This window comes from Saccopteryx bilineata, chromosome 6, assembly GCF_036850765.1.
Source record: "Saccopteryx bilineata isolate mSacBil1 chromosome 6, mSacBil1_pri_phased_curated, whole genome shotgun sequence".
Classification (NCBI taxonomy): domain Eukaryota; kingdom Metazoa; phylum Chordata; class Mammalia; order Chiroptera; family Emballonuridae; genus Saccopteryx; species Saccopteryx bilineata.
This window is the reverse complement of record NC_089495.1, coordinates 183,325,874-183,342,302: the sequence shown is the minus strand read 5'-3', so window position 1 is coordinate 183,342,302 and position 16,429 is coordinate 183,325,874. Positions and strand designations below refer to the sequence as shown.

General features: G+C 46.9%; 1 protein-coding gene across 3 annotated transcripts in view; it reads right to left on the bottom strand.

Moving 5' to 3' along the window:
- Nucleotides 1-6,372: 6,372 nt before the first annotated feature.
- SLC23A2 (solute carrier family 23 member 2) overlaps nt 6,373-16,429 on the bottom strand; it is a 121,606-nt gene continuing 111,549 nt past the window's right edge. For all 3 annotated transcript variants that reach the window (XM_066237914.1, XM_066237915.1, XM_066237916.1), the window contains 4 exons: nt 15,455-15,584; nt 14,597-14,734; nt 13,573-13,668; nt 6,373-11,089 (listed from right to left, as the gene is read on the bottom strand). In XM_066237914.1, the coding sequence (XP_066094011.1) occupies nt 10,857-11,089; nt 13,573-13,668; nt 14,597-14,734; nt 15,455-15,584 (597 nt within the window). In that variant the 3' untranslated portion in view covers nt 6,373-10,856. The remainder of the gene's footprint in view (nt 11,090-13,572; nt 13,669-14,596; nt 14,735-15,454; nt 15,585-16,429) is intronic.

Sequence of the window (16,429 nt, the reverse complement as noted above, 5' to 3'; positions counted from 1 at the left end):
ACGCCCACCAGGGGCGATGCTCTGCCCACCAGGGGGCGATGCTCTGCCCCTCCGGGGCGTCGCTCTGCCGCGACCAGAGCCACTCTAGCGCCTGGGGCAGAGGCCAAGGAGCCATCCCCAGCGCCCAGGCCATCTTTGCTCCAATGGAGCCTCTGCTGCGGGAGGGGAAGAGAGAGACAGAGAGGAAGGAGAGGGGGAGGGGTGGAGAAGCAAATGGGCGCTTCTCCTATGTGCCCTGGCTGGGAATCGAACCCGGGTCCCCCGCACACCAGGCCGACGCTCTACCGCTGAGCCAACCGGCCAGGGCCTCTGATGAGTTATTGCTGAATAAATAAGTCTGGTATGCCCTAGCTGAACAGCTCAGCTGGAGCATCATCCCGATATACAAAGGTTACGGGTTCGGTCCCCAGTCAGGGCACATACAGGAACAGAATGATGTTTCTGTCTCTCTTCCTCCCTCCTTTCCCCTCTCTCTCTCCAATTAATAACTAAATTTAAAAAACAAAAAGAACAAGTCTGCTAAATGGATGTAGATAGAAACGAGCTGAAGAAAGTCTAAGGAGAAGCCAACTCACCAGAACTAAAGGACTTTACTCTCAGCTCATGAGCCTTGGGGGGGAAAGTACTCAACGAAATTCACAGTAAATCTTATTACTGAAAAAACACAGACCTCTTTCTTTAGTACAAAGCAGTCAGAAAAAAAAAAGCACCAAATATGTGAAAAGATTTAATAGTCCAAAAGAAGGGCTTACTGTATTCTGAAGAATTGGAAGTAATACTCCCCAATGAAACAAATGTATGAAATGAGAGAAAACTTTTAAACATAAAAGTCCCCAAGATATATTTACAGTGGGGCTTGAGAGGTGTTGCATCTTTGAAAAGATCTCACTGTGGGAGATGATTTGAAACACAATTACAAAGCCAAACTTAAAGACGCAATGCCCTGGAATAAACTGCTGAATCTGGGAACGGAACCTCGAGGGCTGTGAGCGCCACAAAAGGAGAGACCACGTGCTGCCTGGTGGAAGGTCACGTGGCCCCTTATAAAGTAGTGCTTCCTCTTTCCAGATCCAGGCAGAGGAAGAGCATCTCCTGCAGGAAGCTGCAGGGCAAATAAATCTGCTCAACACACTGCAAGGGGGAGAGAAAGAGAAAGATTGGGCAATCGATAACAGTGGCAAAATGTGGCCATTATGTGGATACTATTTCAAACATTTATGAGACAACTGGAAATTTGGAGACTGACTAGATAGTTGATCCTTTTAAATAAATATTGTCAAAATTTGAAGATACAATAACTGGTTTTTTTTTGTTTTTTTTTTCATTTTAGAGAGGAGAGGAGAGACAGAGAGAGAGAGAGGAGAGACAGAGAGAGACGAGGGGAGGAGCTGGAAGCATCAACTCCCATATGTGCCTTGACCAGGCAAGCCCAGGGTTTCGAACCAGCAACCTCAGCATTTCCAGGTCAACGCTTTATCCACTGCGCCACCACAGGTCAGGCATAACTGTTTTTTTTTAAAGCTATATTTTAGTGGTATTTGTAATTTTAGTGGTATTTGTAATACAAATACCACTAAATACTTATAATAAATTTATTTTTAAGTGAGAGGAGGGGAGATAGTGAAACATACTCTTGCATGTGCCCCGAAGGGGATCCAACCGGCAATCCCTGTCTGGGACTGATGCTCAAATCAACCAATCTATCCTTAGCGCACGGGGCCAACACTTGAACCAATCGAGCCACTGGCTGTGAGAGAGGGAAAGGGGGAGAGGGATGGGGAGAGAAGCAGATGGTTGCTTTTCCTGTGTGCCCTGACTGGGGATTAGACTCAGGACATCCGCATATTGGGATGATGCTCTGTACACTGAGCCAAACAGCCAGGGTATGAAATATTTCTATATGAAACAAGATTTGATCAAAAACAATGGGAGAGAAAGAGTTGAGAGAAGAAACAAGATCGGCCAGGAGTCGATATCTGTTAGGTTGGTAATGGGCACACGGGATGTTAGTACATTATTCTACTTTTGTGTGTTTGAAAATGATCAAAATAAATTCTTTTTTTTTTTTTTTGTATTTTTCTGAAGTGAGAAGTGGGCAGGGGGGAGGCAGTCAGACAGACTCCAGCATGTGCCTGACCGGGATCTACCTGGCATGCCCACTAGGGGGCGATGCTCTGCCCATCTGGGGCGTTGCTCCACTGCAACTGGAGCCATTCTAGCACTTGAGGTGGAGGCCATGGAGCCATCCTCAGCACCTGGGCTAACTTTGCTCTAATGGAGCCTTGGCTGCGGGAGGGGAAGAGAGAGATAGAGAGGAAGGAGAGGGGGAAGGGTGGAGAAGCAGATGGGCGCTTCTCCTGTGTGTCCTGGCCAGGAATCAAACTGGGGACTTCCACACGCCAGGCCAATGCTCTACCACTGAGCCAACCGGCTGGGGCCAAAATAAATTCTTTAAAAATTGCACTAGAAGATATGAGTGAGAGGATGGGTATTCTACAAAACCTAGTTAGTGACTTAAGATTATTGCTCAGGAAATTGTCCCAGATCATAGAGGGAGCGGGAAAAGATAGTATGAGTGAAACTATATGAAACTTAGCAGAGAGACCGAGGAGATGCAGTGTGAATGGAAAATCAGAATTCCAGGAGGTGTGGCCAGAACTGATGGAGAACAAGCAAGAACCTTCATTAAAGAACATTTCCATTATTGGTTTCTTTTTAACCAATGAGTGATTTAGCCACATTTTATACATCTAAATATGCAGAGATTTAAAAAATGTTTTATTGCCAAGTTCCAATTTGTATATAGTCAGGGAACGTGTTCCATTTGATACCTATTTTTGAAAACTTTTTGAGGTTTGCTCTAAGGCCTAAAACAAGAACACCTTAGAAACATTGCACCTTGGCTGAATAGCTCAGCTGGTTAGAGCATCATCCCATTCTGCAAAGAATGTGGGTTCAATCCCTGGTCAGGGCACATATAGGAACATGTTTGTCTCTCTTTCTCTTCCTTCCTCTAAAATCAATGAATAAAAATTAAAAAAAAAAAGAAAAAGAAACATTCCAAGTGCTTGTGAAGAATGTGCATCCTCTAAGTGTTGGATGCAGAATTCTAAACACATCCTTCGGTCACTTCTACACCTTGCTCAGTCTTTGCCTGCCTGCCATCGAAAGGGAAGTGTAGGAATCTCCTGGCAGGTGAAATCATCAACTTCTTCCAACAGCTCTACCATTTGCACTGCATGAATTCTGAAGCTGTTTGATGGGGTGCATGGGTTTAAAAATGGACTCTGCTTTGTAAACTGAACCTTTCTATCATATCATGAACCTCTTGATCCTTAAGAGTGCATTTTTGTCTTCGGATATATTTTGTGTTAGGATAACATAATAGATAGCATTTACCCCGTGTGATCCCTCCCCCCCATCATTTCACTTTCAATTTACCCAGCCTTATGTAAAGCAGGGCTTCTAAACACATCTGTGGTGAAGGAGCAGTAGCGCTTTGCTTTTCCTGATCCATTATAGGCTCTAAGGCTTTTGTAAAATATATTGTAAAATAATACATTAATGAAAGTCTGGAAGTTTATTTCACTAAAACTAAAGCACAAACCAGATATTTTAGTATTAGACTCAACACACATAAATTAACTATCAAATTGCTTAGAAAAATTTTGTAAACTTTTATAAAGTTTCTATCTACACCACCACCAACTTCTGAACACATCCAACCACAGCCACACTTTGGAACACCAGTGTTGTAAACAGCACACATCAGGGTTTTGTCCTGCCCTCGAGTCCAACAATCCATCTTTTAACTGGCAAGTAGGTCCAGTTCTAGTTATTGGCACACTTGGGCTGGTTTCTCTCATCTCTTTAAGTCCCCTCTCTTTCCCCATCACCAAGGTGATAGGACCTTGAACTGTACTTTGAGATCATAATAGATTTTTTCCTTTCCTTTGGTCCTCCCTTTCTTATGACCAAATGCTAGACGGTCTCCCCCATAATTCGTATGTTGAAACTTAATCCTCCCCCCTCCCCCCCAAAAAAGAAACCTAATCCCTAATGTGATGGAATCTGGAGGTGGAGATTTTGGGAGGTGATTTCTGTCATGAGGTCAGAGCCCTGATCAATGGGTTTAGTCCTCATAAAAGAGACTCCAAAAAGATGGATCCTTGACCCTTCCACCATGTAAAGACACCTTGAGAAAATGGCCGTCTATGAACTGGGAAGCAGGTGCTCAGTGACACGGAGTCTGCTGGTGCCTTGACTTCCAGCCTCCAGAACTGTGAGCTATGTGTTCTTCCGAAGCCTATGGCTTTCTGTGACGGCAGGCAGAACGGACCAGGACACCAGCTTTACCGAGAAGCATCTTGCTCGCCTATCCCTCAGTTACCTCCTACAATACTTCCTAGGTATTTCTCCTATTTAAGTACTTCACCCAAAGTATGTAAATAGGCACCTATGAGTGGCTGGACATAAGTCCAAGTTCTCTTTCTTTGGTCCTAACTGCACAAAGAGGACTGCCACTAAGAAATCTGACGTCCACCTGACCAGGCAGTGGTGCAGTCGATACAGGATTGGACTGGGATGCGGAGGACCCAGGTTTGAGACCCCGTGGTCACCAGCTTGAGCGCGGGCTCATCTGGTTTGAGCAAAGCTCACCAGCTTGGACCCAAGATCGCTGGCTTGAGGAAGGGGATACTCAGTCTGCTGAAGGTCCATGGTCAGGGCACATATGAGAAACAATCAATGAACAACTAAGGTGTCGCAACGAAAAACTGATGATTTATGCTTCTCATCTCTCTTTGTTCCTGTCTGTCCCTATCTATCCCTCTCTCTGACTCTCACTCTCTGTAAAAAAAAAAAAAAGAAAGAAAGAAATCTGACGTCCAATGGTCCCAGCTCTTCAAGCTTTGCTTCTGCTCTCTCTGGAAGCTTTCAGAATGATCTTTATCTTTTTTAATTTTTTCTTTTATTATTAAATTTTTTTCCATTGATTTGAGAGGAAGAGAGGGAGAGAGAAGCATCAAGTTGTTTCACTTAGTTGTTCCATTTAGTTGTGTACTCATTTGATTGCTTCTCGTATGTGCCTTGACCAGGGGTCAAACCCACAACTTTGGTGAGCCAGGATGATGCTCTATCCACTGAGCCACCTGGCCAGGAGTGTCTTTGTTAATCTTAAATTTTACTATACCCAGCAGTGAAGGTGAACTACACACTCTTAGTATGAAGCAACATGAATCTCACAACAGTGAGCAAAATGTGATGAGATATATATATATACTGTATTATGCATTTTCCATTAATGTTCAGAAACATGCAAAACTAAAACTAAACAGTACATTGTTTCGGGATATGTACTTATAGAAAAGCTGTGAAGAAAACCCAGGAAAGGATAAACCCCAAACCCAGGCAGTGGTTCTGTCTTGGTGAGCGATGGGGTTGCAACAGGAGAGGTGCCCACAAGATGGGGGAAAGGGTGTCGAAGTACTGCTGATGCGCTGTCGGCCCAGCTAGGGATGGAACATGGGTCCTCTTTTCATTAAAAAAAAATACACAAAGATTTTCATGAGCATAAACATAATGCAAACATTTCATCTTGGTTTTTTAAAATTTTTATTTATTTATTCATTTTAGAGAGGAAAGAGTGAGAGAGAGAGAGAGAAAGGGGGGAGAGGAGCAGGAAGCATCAACTCCCATATATGCCTTGACCAGGCAAGCCCAGGGTTTTGAACTGGTGACCTCAGCATTCCAGGTTAACACTTTATCCACTGCGCCACCACAGGTCAGGCAAACATTTCATCTTGTGATTGGTTATCTAGCAATGGCTCATACAGGACACTGGGAATATGGGAGTAGCTGCGGTTACTAATGGCCCACACTGCCAGGAATGAATCAGAGATGGAGATGGGAACGCAGGAGGCCTAAGTTTTCTCTGAATTAAGAAGTACACCGGAAGTACCTCTACACTCATCTTCGCAGCCCACCGGGAGCCACGCCTGTGTCGGCACCGGCTGTTCTTAGGCTTGGCTCTTAGCCTGTCTAAACACTCAGCGACCGAGGTTACCCTCAGACTTTGATTCCACTGTGGACAGCCTTTCTGTTCCTAAAAGATCCCCAATCTCCAGATGTTGCTGCTTTCATAAGAGACTCATAACTTCACTCCAAAGTCCAGCATCAGAGCATCCCTGTCTCAGTACCCACTTAGGCATCTTCCCAAGGGGCCCCCCACAGTTCTCCAGTACCCAACAATGGTAACATTTGTGAACTTGATGGGCTGAGTTTTTTATTAGTCAATTTCCCTCTGCTAGGTGATGACTTTTAATTAACAAGTTTCTTAAAGACCAGCCAAAGAAGGAAGCACATAAACAGAACTGCGTCCAGGAGAGCTTTTATTTGTACGGAACAATTTTAAAAATACAGAATAAAATAGCTTTATCTCTACTATTATTCACAACATCTGGTCCAAATATTACATATTTTTAAAATACTTAAACGTTTAATGAAGCCATGTTAGAAAAAACAATATGAAAATTCTTTTTAAAAACTCCGTAAAAGAATTACACATCTCAAAAAACAACCCCTCCCCAAATACCCTTGGTATGCAAAATAAAAAAACAAACAAAATCCCCAAAAGGTACACAGCCAAAGTCAGTCACAAAAACTCAAGGAAAATATAGGCATCCCCACTGTTTTAAGAACAGTCAGAAATGTATTAATGTGTCAAACAAAGGTTGTTACAAATGAACAAAGAAGGATATTAATTTGAACTGTCAGTAAGATGGCCACGCTGGTAAGGGTGTCCTAAATGCCAGGAAACACACACAGCAATTCTAAGGACGCTGGGAGTTACTTATGTAGGGTGAGGACGAGGCACAGTCAAGAAGGACGTAGGACAGGAATGTGTGAGGCTGCTGAAAAGGGATCCCCAGCGCTAATGTGCTTTCTGGGTTTGTGGGTGGAAACTGAAGGCCGGCAAAAAGAAATGGGCGGTCTTCTTGCACTGCTCTGTCGTGACTGCGGGTGGGGTTGAGGGGGGGAGACGTCCTGTTCTCCGCGTCCAAGTTCTAAGGGGACAGAGCTCAACACATGCAGCACAGGAAAATCCAGGCTCCTCTCCAAAGCCAACGGCAACTCCCTGGAGAACGGGGCCCTGCGATGCTCGGGCACGCTCACGTAACCACGGTGTCCAGGTGTGCACTCCGGGCCTCCGGTGATGGCCACACCGGGCCTGCTGTCTGCAGCCGGGTGCACGCCCCAAGCACAGTGGCCTGCAGGATGCTGCCTCTCCTCGCGCCAGACAGGTTCCAGAATGCGGTTTCCGCCATAGCTCCTTAGTCACCTTCTATCCGGCCTGGCCACTCTTGTGGCATCAACATGAAGGAAGATTATATAGTTGCCAACTTCAAGTCTAAGCTGCTAGTACCAATATTTCAGCAGGGACATGAATTAAAGTAATAACAACTTAGCTCACGGTCATAAAATATACGCATGGGTAAATAAAGTATACACACATACTAGAGATTCATCAATGGAGAAAGTCTATCATCACATGACATTGTCATGAAAATTATATCATTCCCTCCCTGGAAAACTGACTATTATCCTGGGTAGAAATGTTCTTTTACTAGATGGAAATACTGCAATATTCATGCATAAATCAAGTTGTCATCATGAAAGTCAGTATTCTATAGTATAAAGCAAATCCTGCGTGAATTTGTTACCATGAAAACGGGAAACCGTCAGGACCCATGAGGCTTCGTTCTAGCTGACCTGGTTAAGCCACTTCTCTTGCTTTGATCAATCACAAGAAACTCACTACAAATTAACATCTAACACCCACTTAAGAAAGTTTCGGTACCAACGAATCTATGTAAGTTTAATTCCCTAATGAGAATGAGAATGAAAACTGCTTACAAAGACTGGAGCTGCTCCCATTGTTCTAAACCCGTGTTAGATATTTTATCAAAACCAGTAGTGGTGGGGCCTCCGTTATCCTCCCCCCACCTGGATATGGTAGCGTGTACCGTCCTTACAAATACTTTCTATTCGCCTTCCCCGTCAGGATGGCTCACGTAAATGTGAAGATGGTGGGTAGGTGGTCGCTGTGGAAATGAAGACGGAATGACCTGCCCAAGGATATCTACATAGAAAATATTTTAAGACACTCTATTGGCCAAACAAAGCATGGTGGGTGAGTGGCCCCAGTGGCGCAGGCCAACAGTGTAAGCGGGAAGTTCACAGGGACAACAGACATGGCCACCATGTCCCCCCAAACCTCCCCTGCAGTTGGGGGGCTTAAACTCAAGGAGCAGATGAATACGTGTTCTTTAAATTAGACTCATCCTGTCACATATGTGCTAGCAGAAGGACCACTTCCTAAAATGGTTGGCGTGCGCTGCTCGTGCAAGATTTACTCATTATCCCGAAGCTCCAATCACTCAAGCAAAGGTGAGTTTCACAGGCTATGCAGAAAGGACCAGACTCAGTGGGGCCTCTAGTCAAGCTGCCCTCCTTCCTGCCCACCTCGTGTCCCCAGCGCACACCGCCTCCCTCGGACAGAGACTCTAAGTTACCCACTAGGTGGAAGATGCCTCGTCATGTAGAGTTGAAGAGAACTTGTTTCTGAATGGCTCACGTTTCAGACGCTTTTATTTTGGGTATCTATCGGGTCCTTCTGCTTGCCTACGGAGCTAGAATACTGCAAATCTTTCGGATGTGTGACAGTTTTCCCCATTTTTTCAAAGCTGAGAAATTGTAGACGCTGAGCAAGAGCACAGACAGAAGGAGCTAAGAGCAGCGTTGTGTCAGAGGGCTGTCCGCCTCGCGGGCTCACCAAGCGAAAGGGATGGAGACTGGTAACCAGTGTGCTTCCAGAGGAAACCAGCCATCACATACACTTCAAAAGAAAAGTAACATACAAAATTAAAATGTAGTTTACGATCTAAACTCTTCACTTAGTCTGCAGTAAGGTCCTGACAAAACAATGAAGCGGCTCTGTAGTGTTCTCGCCAGAACAAGCCCGGAAGTCCCCACCTTTCCAGGAGTCAAGGAGGCTGTGGGGACATCGTAACGCCAAAGCCACCCCGTTTGGCGAGGCAGGGGCAGCCTCTGGGGCAGGAAGTGCATCCTGTGGACACGAGGCTGGGAGAGCCAGACCCACGTCCACTGGTGGAGACAGCGGCGCCCACTGCCGTCCAAGGTGCAACCAGGCCAGCGAACACTTAGGAAGCACGACCCCAGGGAGCGGACTCGCTGTTTTAGGTCTCAGACCTTTCCTTTGACTGGAAAATTTCAAATCAAATTCAACAGAAGTCTTTTTTTCCTCCAGAAAGATTTTAGTGTTATTTAATAGAGGTGACCTCCTGGCTGCCTCTCTCCCCACCACCTTCTGCAATAACTTCAACAAGAACAGCAGCAACGGGCCGGGGGAACCTACCCTGCCCCTCTGCAAAACCGAAACCCACTGGACATGCAACCTGGCAACCCCCAGTCTCCTCAAGCCTTAACTGCACCAACACTGCGGTGACAGGTTTACCAGCATGCCGGACCATTCGACGCGGCAGCAGTTCAATACCCTCCCCGGCTTCCTTCTTGCACAAAACAAATTCATGTGTAACGTCACCCACGGTTTCTGGGCTCTGGTCCAGTAGTCAGCTTTGATAAATAGATTAGGCATTACAGTATTTACACTTTCATGGTATCAAGCAATACAAAACACAACCACAATAATGGTTACTGGCCTTCAAAAGCCATGACAACAAGCTTCCCTGATGGTATCCGCAGCTTTACAAATGCTGGGTCTTTCTTTAATGTGAGGGAGTGGGCGGGGCACAGGTAATAAGGATGCAGGTACGAGGGTCACATGGGAAAACACTGATTTCAAAAATCTGCTATAGTCAATAACATTAAATAGGAATAAAATCTCGTATTTATAGACACATGTGACAATAGCTGACACCCACATGACAGCAGAGCTAAGACGGCCATCAACATCTGGTTGGTGCCGTGTGGCACTCTCTACCTGTCGCACCACCAGGAGTGAGACGTGCCAGAGAAGAGTGTCTCGGCCGCTCGTGAAAAAGAGGCCAGTGTGACATGCGCTGGCCTGGCCTGGGCCAGGGTGGCACTGAGATAGAGGAGTTGAGAATCAGACACTGACTTCAAGGGACTTCCCTTCCCCTCCGACCCCTCCCAGTCAACGTTCCGTTCTGACACTCTGTGTACAGACCCTGCCTGTGCACAGACCGGGCACAGGGTAACCATGACACAGTTTCAACCAGGTCAACAGCCTCCTCCGACAGGAGTACCAGGGAACACAGACTCCCATTTGACCAGTTGTGACAATGCGAGGATACTGGTGTCCCTTGACCACAAGAGGTCTCTGCGGTTCAGGCTGAGGTCAAATTAAAAAAAAAAAACAAAAACAGAACAGAACAAACAAACAAGCAAAACCCGAGGAGGTCCAGGGGCTTCCAGGACAGAAAGCCTCCAGACCCTGCAGGCGGCTTGTAAGAAAGCTAGCATGGGGTGATGGGAGGGGGACCGAAAACAGGGACTCCTGTGGATCTCTACCATCTACTCCCACGGGAGGACAGAACTTCAAGTTCAGGGACCACAGCCAGCAGTGGGCGCTCTCAAGGGCAAGGGGTCAGGGCTTAAATAAGGAGACAGGCGAGACATCATATTAGACACAATCACCACCCACAACAACAAAAAAAAAGCTATTTGCAATCTGTCTTAGCTCTGGGGTGCAGAATGTAAATGCAGATATACAAATATATATGTTACTGCTTGTTACTCAGCAAGGAACTACAGATTCATGCCTCACTGCGGCCAGGCCACAGGGCAAGCTACGGCTATACCGTGGCCTGCGAGTCCTCGTCTGAACTCCGGCTGTTCGCGCTCTTCCGGAGGCCTTTCCACGTGTAGCCCACGAAGGTCGGGCTGATGGGTAAGTAGCTGAAGCATCTGTATTTTTTAATAATGTTCATGCCAAATGGCAAATCATAGGATTCCATGCCATCCAGTGACTTGCTCCCTTTGCCCACGCCCTTCTTCCACTTCCGGATTCCCCTTTCCTCCGGAGTACCTATGGACACACAGCAAAGCCAAACAGTGGGATGTTTAGTTTAACAGCTCTACCAGGACTTGAGAGTCCAACATGCTGTCCCACCAAGATCGAGCCTACTGCCGTGACAGCAGGCACATTTGATGGCACTCAGCTATCCAGGTGCCTGAAACAGAAATCTAAGACTTGCTAACCCGCCCTTGTTCCTCTTGTTCCACATGCAAACGACCTCCCAATGCCCTGGTCTCCTCCCTGTCCCTGCACGGGACGCATATTCTCAGCTGTTACTGTCGAGGTCTGGCCCAGGCCATGTCACTGCTTTCTGGGATCATTATATTAGTCTCTCGACTGGCTGTCCCATCTTCTGTCAACCATCTCCTCCCCCAAATCTCTTCTCAAACGCTGTGCAAATAACAACCACCAAAAACGCTCTCTCTGAATGCAATCTGATCTTGCAACATGGGGCCCAAAGTACATATTATACCATATCTCAGTGGTCCCCAACCTTTTTTGGGCCACAGACCAGTTTAATATCAGAAAATATTTTCATAGACCGGCCTTTAGGGTGGGACAGATAAATGTATCATGTGACCGAGACAAGCGTCAAGAGTGAGTCTTAGATGGATGTAACAGAGGGAATCTGGTCATTTTTAAAAAATAAAACATCATTCAGACTTAAATATAAATAAAATGAAGATAATGTAAGTTATTTATTCTTTCTCTGTGGACCGGTACCAAATGGCCCACGGACCAGTACTGGTCCGCAGCCCGAGGGTTGGGGACCACTGCCATATCTAATGCCTTCATCAATTGTTTGTGGCAACCTCCCAATCCAGACACATCAAGTTTCATACTGCTTTCCTCTATTCCAGTGTGTGTGTGTGCGTGTATGCGACTGTGTTGCCCTCATCACGCAGTCCCCACTTGTGCACCTGTGAGGATGAATGTTCACTGGTGTAACCCTCAGGGCCACTCTGTTCCCTGACAGATGAGTCAGGGAGAAGCCTCTCACCGCAACAACGCCTGCACTTTCTTCACAAGCCTTCGTGGTGCGAGAGGAGCACCAGCACCTGCCCTGAGCTACAACAGGACACCGAACACGGCACTGCCGTGCCCGAGCTGGTGATGAGCTCGTGTCTGAGCTGGTGATGAGCTCGTGTCCATGGTGCCGTATTTAGGATCCTCAGTATTTCCTCACATCTAAGCTACGCACCTCCGCCCCATTGGTGTTTCAGTGACAAAGCTGACCTCAACTTCCCTCTCTGACTCCTATGCCTCTCCCTCAATCAGTGCTGTCTTAGGAGAGAAAGAGGGTGTTAGTCATCGACTCCCATAAATCTAACACCTTCTACCTATTTGTGTGTGTGATTCCTTCTGCCAGGTGTGCTCATCCCGTCTCCCCAGCAACCTCTTGACTGAGGCTATTTGGAGAGGAAAATCTCAATAAAACCTTCAAGCTCAAGAATAAGCACCACATGCCTGACCAGGCAGAGGCACAGTGGATAGAATGTCAACTTGGGACACTGAGGACCCAGGTTCAAAACCCAGAGACTGCTGTTTGAGCGTGGGCTCACCAGCTCAAGCACGGGGTCGTCAGCTTGAGCGTGGAATCAGAGACATGACCCCATGGTTGCTGGCTTGAGTCTAGAGGTCACTGGCTTGGCTGGAACCCCCCAGTCAAGGCACGTATGAGAAGCAATCGATAAATAACTAAAGCACCATAACAAAGAGTCAGTGCTTATCATCTCTCTCTTCCTGTCTGTCCCCCCCCCCCCCCCCCCACTGCCTTGCTTAAAAAAAGAGACTAAGCATAGCCCTTCTTTGCTGGCAGCTGAACCTACTGGAGTGTCTGTGGCCTTTTACAGCGGTACACAGCAGCCTCCTGCAGGAAGCTGGGAAGGCCACCAGGCAAAGCCCACATCACCTCCTAGTCCATTACCCAACACTTGGCATCACCCAGCTGAGAAACAAGGGTTACGGGTGTTGGAGAAGTGCTGCCTCCCTACCTCGGTCACTCTCTGATCCTGGCAGCAGCCTGTGCCCACTGTACTCACTGGCATCGGGGCGTAGGCGGCTGGCGCCTGCCTTAGCAAGAACTCACTTAAAGGGTGAGCTCTGCAAGGAGGACAAGTGCCAGAGGCTGTTACCAGCTGGCTCTGAGAGGGTGTGGGCAAGTCACTGAAACCAGACTGCAGGTTGCTCGCACAGCCGTGCCGGGAGGACAGGCCAGCTAGATGTACCCACAGCACCCCACTGCCTCTTCCCACAGGTGAGGAATGTATCCACGCTCTCTGAAAACTAACTCAGCAAGAGGAAAATGGCCCAGTAAGTTTATTAGGAAAAACCTGATTCATAAAAGAAAGCTGGAAATCTCATCTTTACTCTAGAAACATAGTTTTCACCAGTGATGGCTTTGAACTGACTCACCCATCCTGCTTCCTGTATTTATTTGGCAGAAAAGTAATCCACAGAAGTAATAAACACGCTTCATGTGTACCACATACCTGGGATGGTGTTATCCAAAATAAAAGCCACACAGCCTCCTACAAACATAGCGGTTGTGAGAAGAACGTTCAACACTTGATCAATTCCTGTTATCCCTAGAAACAGAACATAGCGACAGGTCACTGCCGGCCAGGACAGGCCTGCCCTTGCCTTGGAAAGGAGCCCCGGGGTGGGCTCTAACCGTCAGTCAGAGCAGTGCACGTGTAGTAACAACTTAAACTACTGTTCATACCTTCATCCAATAGTCAAAGGGCATATGATACCTCTAATAGAGTGCAGTCACCCTATAACGAAATATGAAGCCCTTGAGGGGCTTCATATTGTTTGCAGATATATATATATATATATATATATATATATATATATATAAACAATATAAGAAATGGCTGTGTAAGGCTGAAAAATTACCAAGTGACAATAAGATGACAAAAATAATTCTGGTGTTTGCAACCAGAGGTTTTCAGAATCCTGAGTTACTATTTTGTGTTTAGCTTTTAATTAGGAACAACTGGATTTATAAACATGCTCACACGAATGTGAAATGTAAAATGTTAAAAGCAGCAGGAATCTTCTTGCTGTTGGAGGCTCACACACTGTCTCTATGTGAAGCCTTTGAACCAACAATTCTACTCCTAGGTGTACACCCAGAAGAACTGAAAACGATTACTCCCACCAGTACAGTCAATCCTCATTATTGGCAAGTTCTGTATCTGTGAAACTGCCTGCCCACTAGAATTGATTTGTAAACCCAACAAGAATACTCATGGTGCTTTCACAGTCCTTCATGGACACGCATGGGGCAGTAAAAAAATCTGCATCACCCAACAACAATTTGCACCTTAACATGCACACACCAGCTCATGTGGGAAGTGCAAAGGGCTTCCAGAAAAACTGCAGCAAAGTGAAACTGCAATGAAACACACAGATGAACATTCACCAAGACAATTCCTGACGTGCCAAAACCCTCTCTAAACTGGTGGCTCTGGTTCCAGCTCCCCGAGTCCCACGGCCCCTTTCCCCTACCTGTGACAAGAGGGTTCTGTCTGAGGTAACTTGGAAGGACGAGTCCAAAGAAGATGGAAAATCCAAGCACAAAGAGGTTTCGGGAAGAATTTAAATCGATGAACTGCAGGTTTGAGAGTCCAACGGCTGTGATCATTCCTGGAGAGAAAACATCAGACAGCGAGTTGTAGCAGCTCACGGGGAGGAGCACATGGCAAGGGTGACAGACGATCCACAGCTGACTCCCTCCAATGTCCTGTCTCTGCCCCATCACACACAGGTCCGTCCAGAGCCCAGTCCAATGACGGACAGAGATCAGGGGTGCGGAGCTTCAGAATGTGACCGCCTGGGCTGCTGGGCTTGTTCAGGGCCATAAGCATCTCTGGACCAAGCAGAAAACTAAGGACAGTGGTTTCCCCTTGAAACCTCCATGCCAACATTTCTATTAAATTGGGAAACCCACTCAAATATCTGGTCCCTGATCACAACTAAATGGCACAGAGACCACACAGTGTTCCATCGTAAAAATGGCCTGTTGTATACACAGCCCATGCAGAGGGTAAGACAGGTGGAGTTAAATCACCAATTAAATATCAGCTAAAGAGATCACATTTCATCTTATTTTGCCTAGACCAAATAGTATATACCTTTGGTTGTACCTTCAGCATAAATTCAACTCAGAAAGTGAGGTAGGTTTTTACGTTTTGAAGGTCCATCCTTTTGTATTTTAAAATAGAAATTTGTTCTCTCCAGTCTTACTAAAGGGACTGTGCAAAAAACCCCCCATAAAAAACCCTAATCCCTATGAAATTTTAGCCAATGAGAAGACAGGAAAGGAGCCCGAGAGGGGAACCCGCCAGGAAGAAAAGGGGGCTTTACCAAAGAGAGTGCAGAAGAGGGCTCCGAGCACGGGGTCCGGGAGGGAGGCGAAGAGGGCGCTGAACTTCCCGATCATGCCCAAGGCCAGCATGAGGGCGGCCCCATACTGGATCACCCGGCGACTGCCCACCTGCGGGACACGCCAGAGGCAGAGATGGGTGTTCGGGTCAACATGACTTCCCTGGGCCCGTTGGGGCAAATGGGACAAAACCCTCACTCAAAATCTAGATTACTTAAAAAATTTTTAGTTAATCTCATTTCATAATGATCTCAATGCACAATTATTATACAGCACCCAGAGTAAAAAGACTTCCCCCACCTATCCTCATCCCTCTCGGTTCCCCTTCTCCTCCCCCTCCACTATGGGGAGGGGGCACGCCTTGGCCTCTGCTTCTCTGAGCCGTGGGTGCTGTCACCTCAGCGTGGACCTGCTCCTGCACGCAGGTCCAGGGTTTCTCATGCCCGCAGTCACTGGCTGGGATGACCTTCACCTTCTAGGTCTCAAAAGCAAAATGCAAAAGCTACCTTATGCCTCGGCTTCTCTTCTGGGTCCCTGGCATCACCCTTCACTCACCAAGTTAACCCACCCCAGAGCACTTCCACCTCCCAGGGAGTACATTCCTCTCCGGAATGTGAGTCAGACGAAACCCCCCAATGTTTCTGGAACCTCCTCTCCTCATGGTGTCTTTCCCGTTAGAGGCGGCACAGCCTACAGGACACAGTGCAGAACTCACGAGCCCCACTGTCTGGCTGGCACCTCCACACCGCCTCTACCCATGTGGCCCGGCAGGCTACATACTTAACCTCTCTGGGTGGCAGGAGCCTCTTCTCCATACCACTAAACCTTGTGGATTCGCTAGGATTACATGAGACAATGTGTAAAATAGTTTGGACAGGACCTGGCAAGCATCAGGTTATTTGATAGCCTGCCACCTGGGCCTGCTGCCTCTGGCCTTTCGTCTGCCTGTCTGTCCT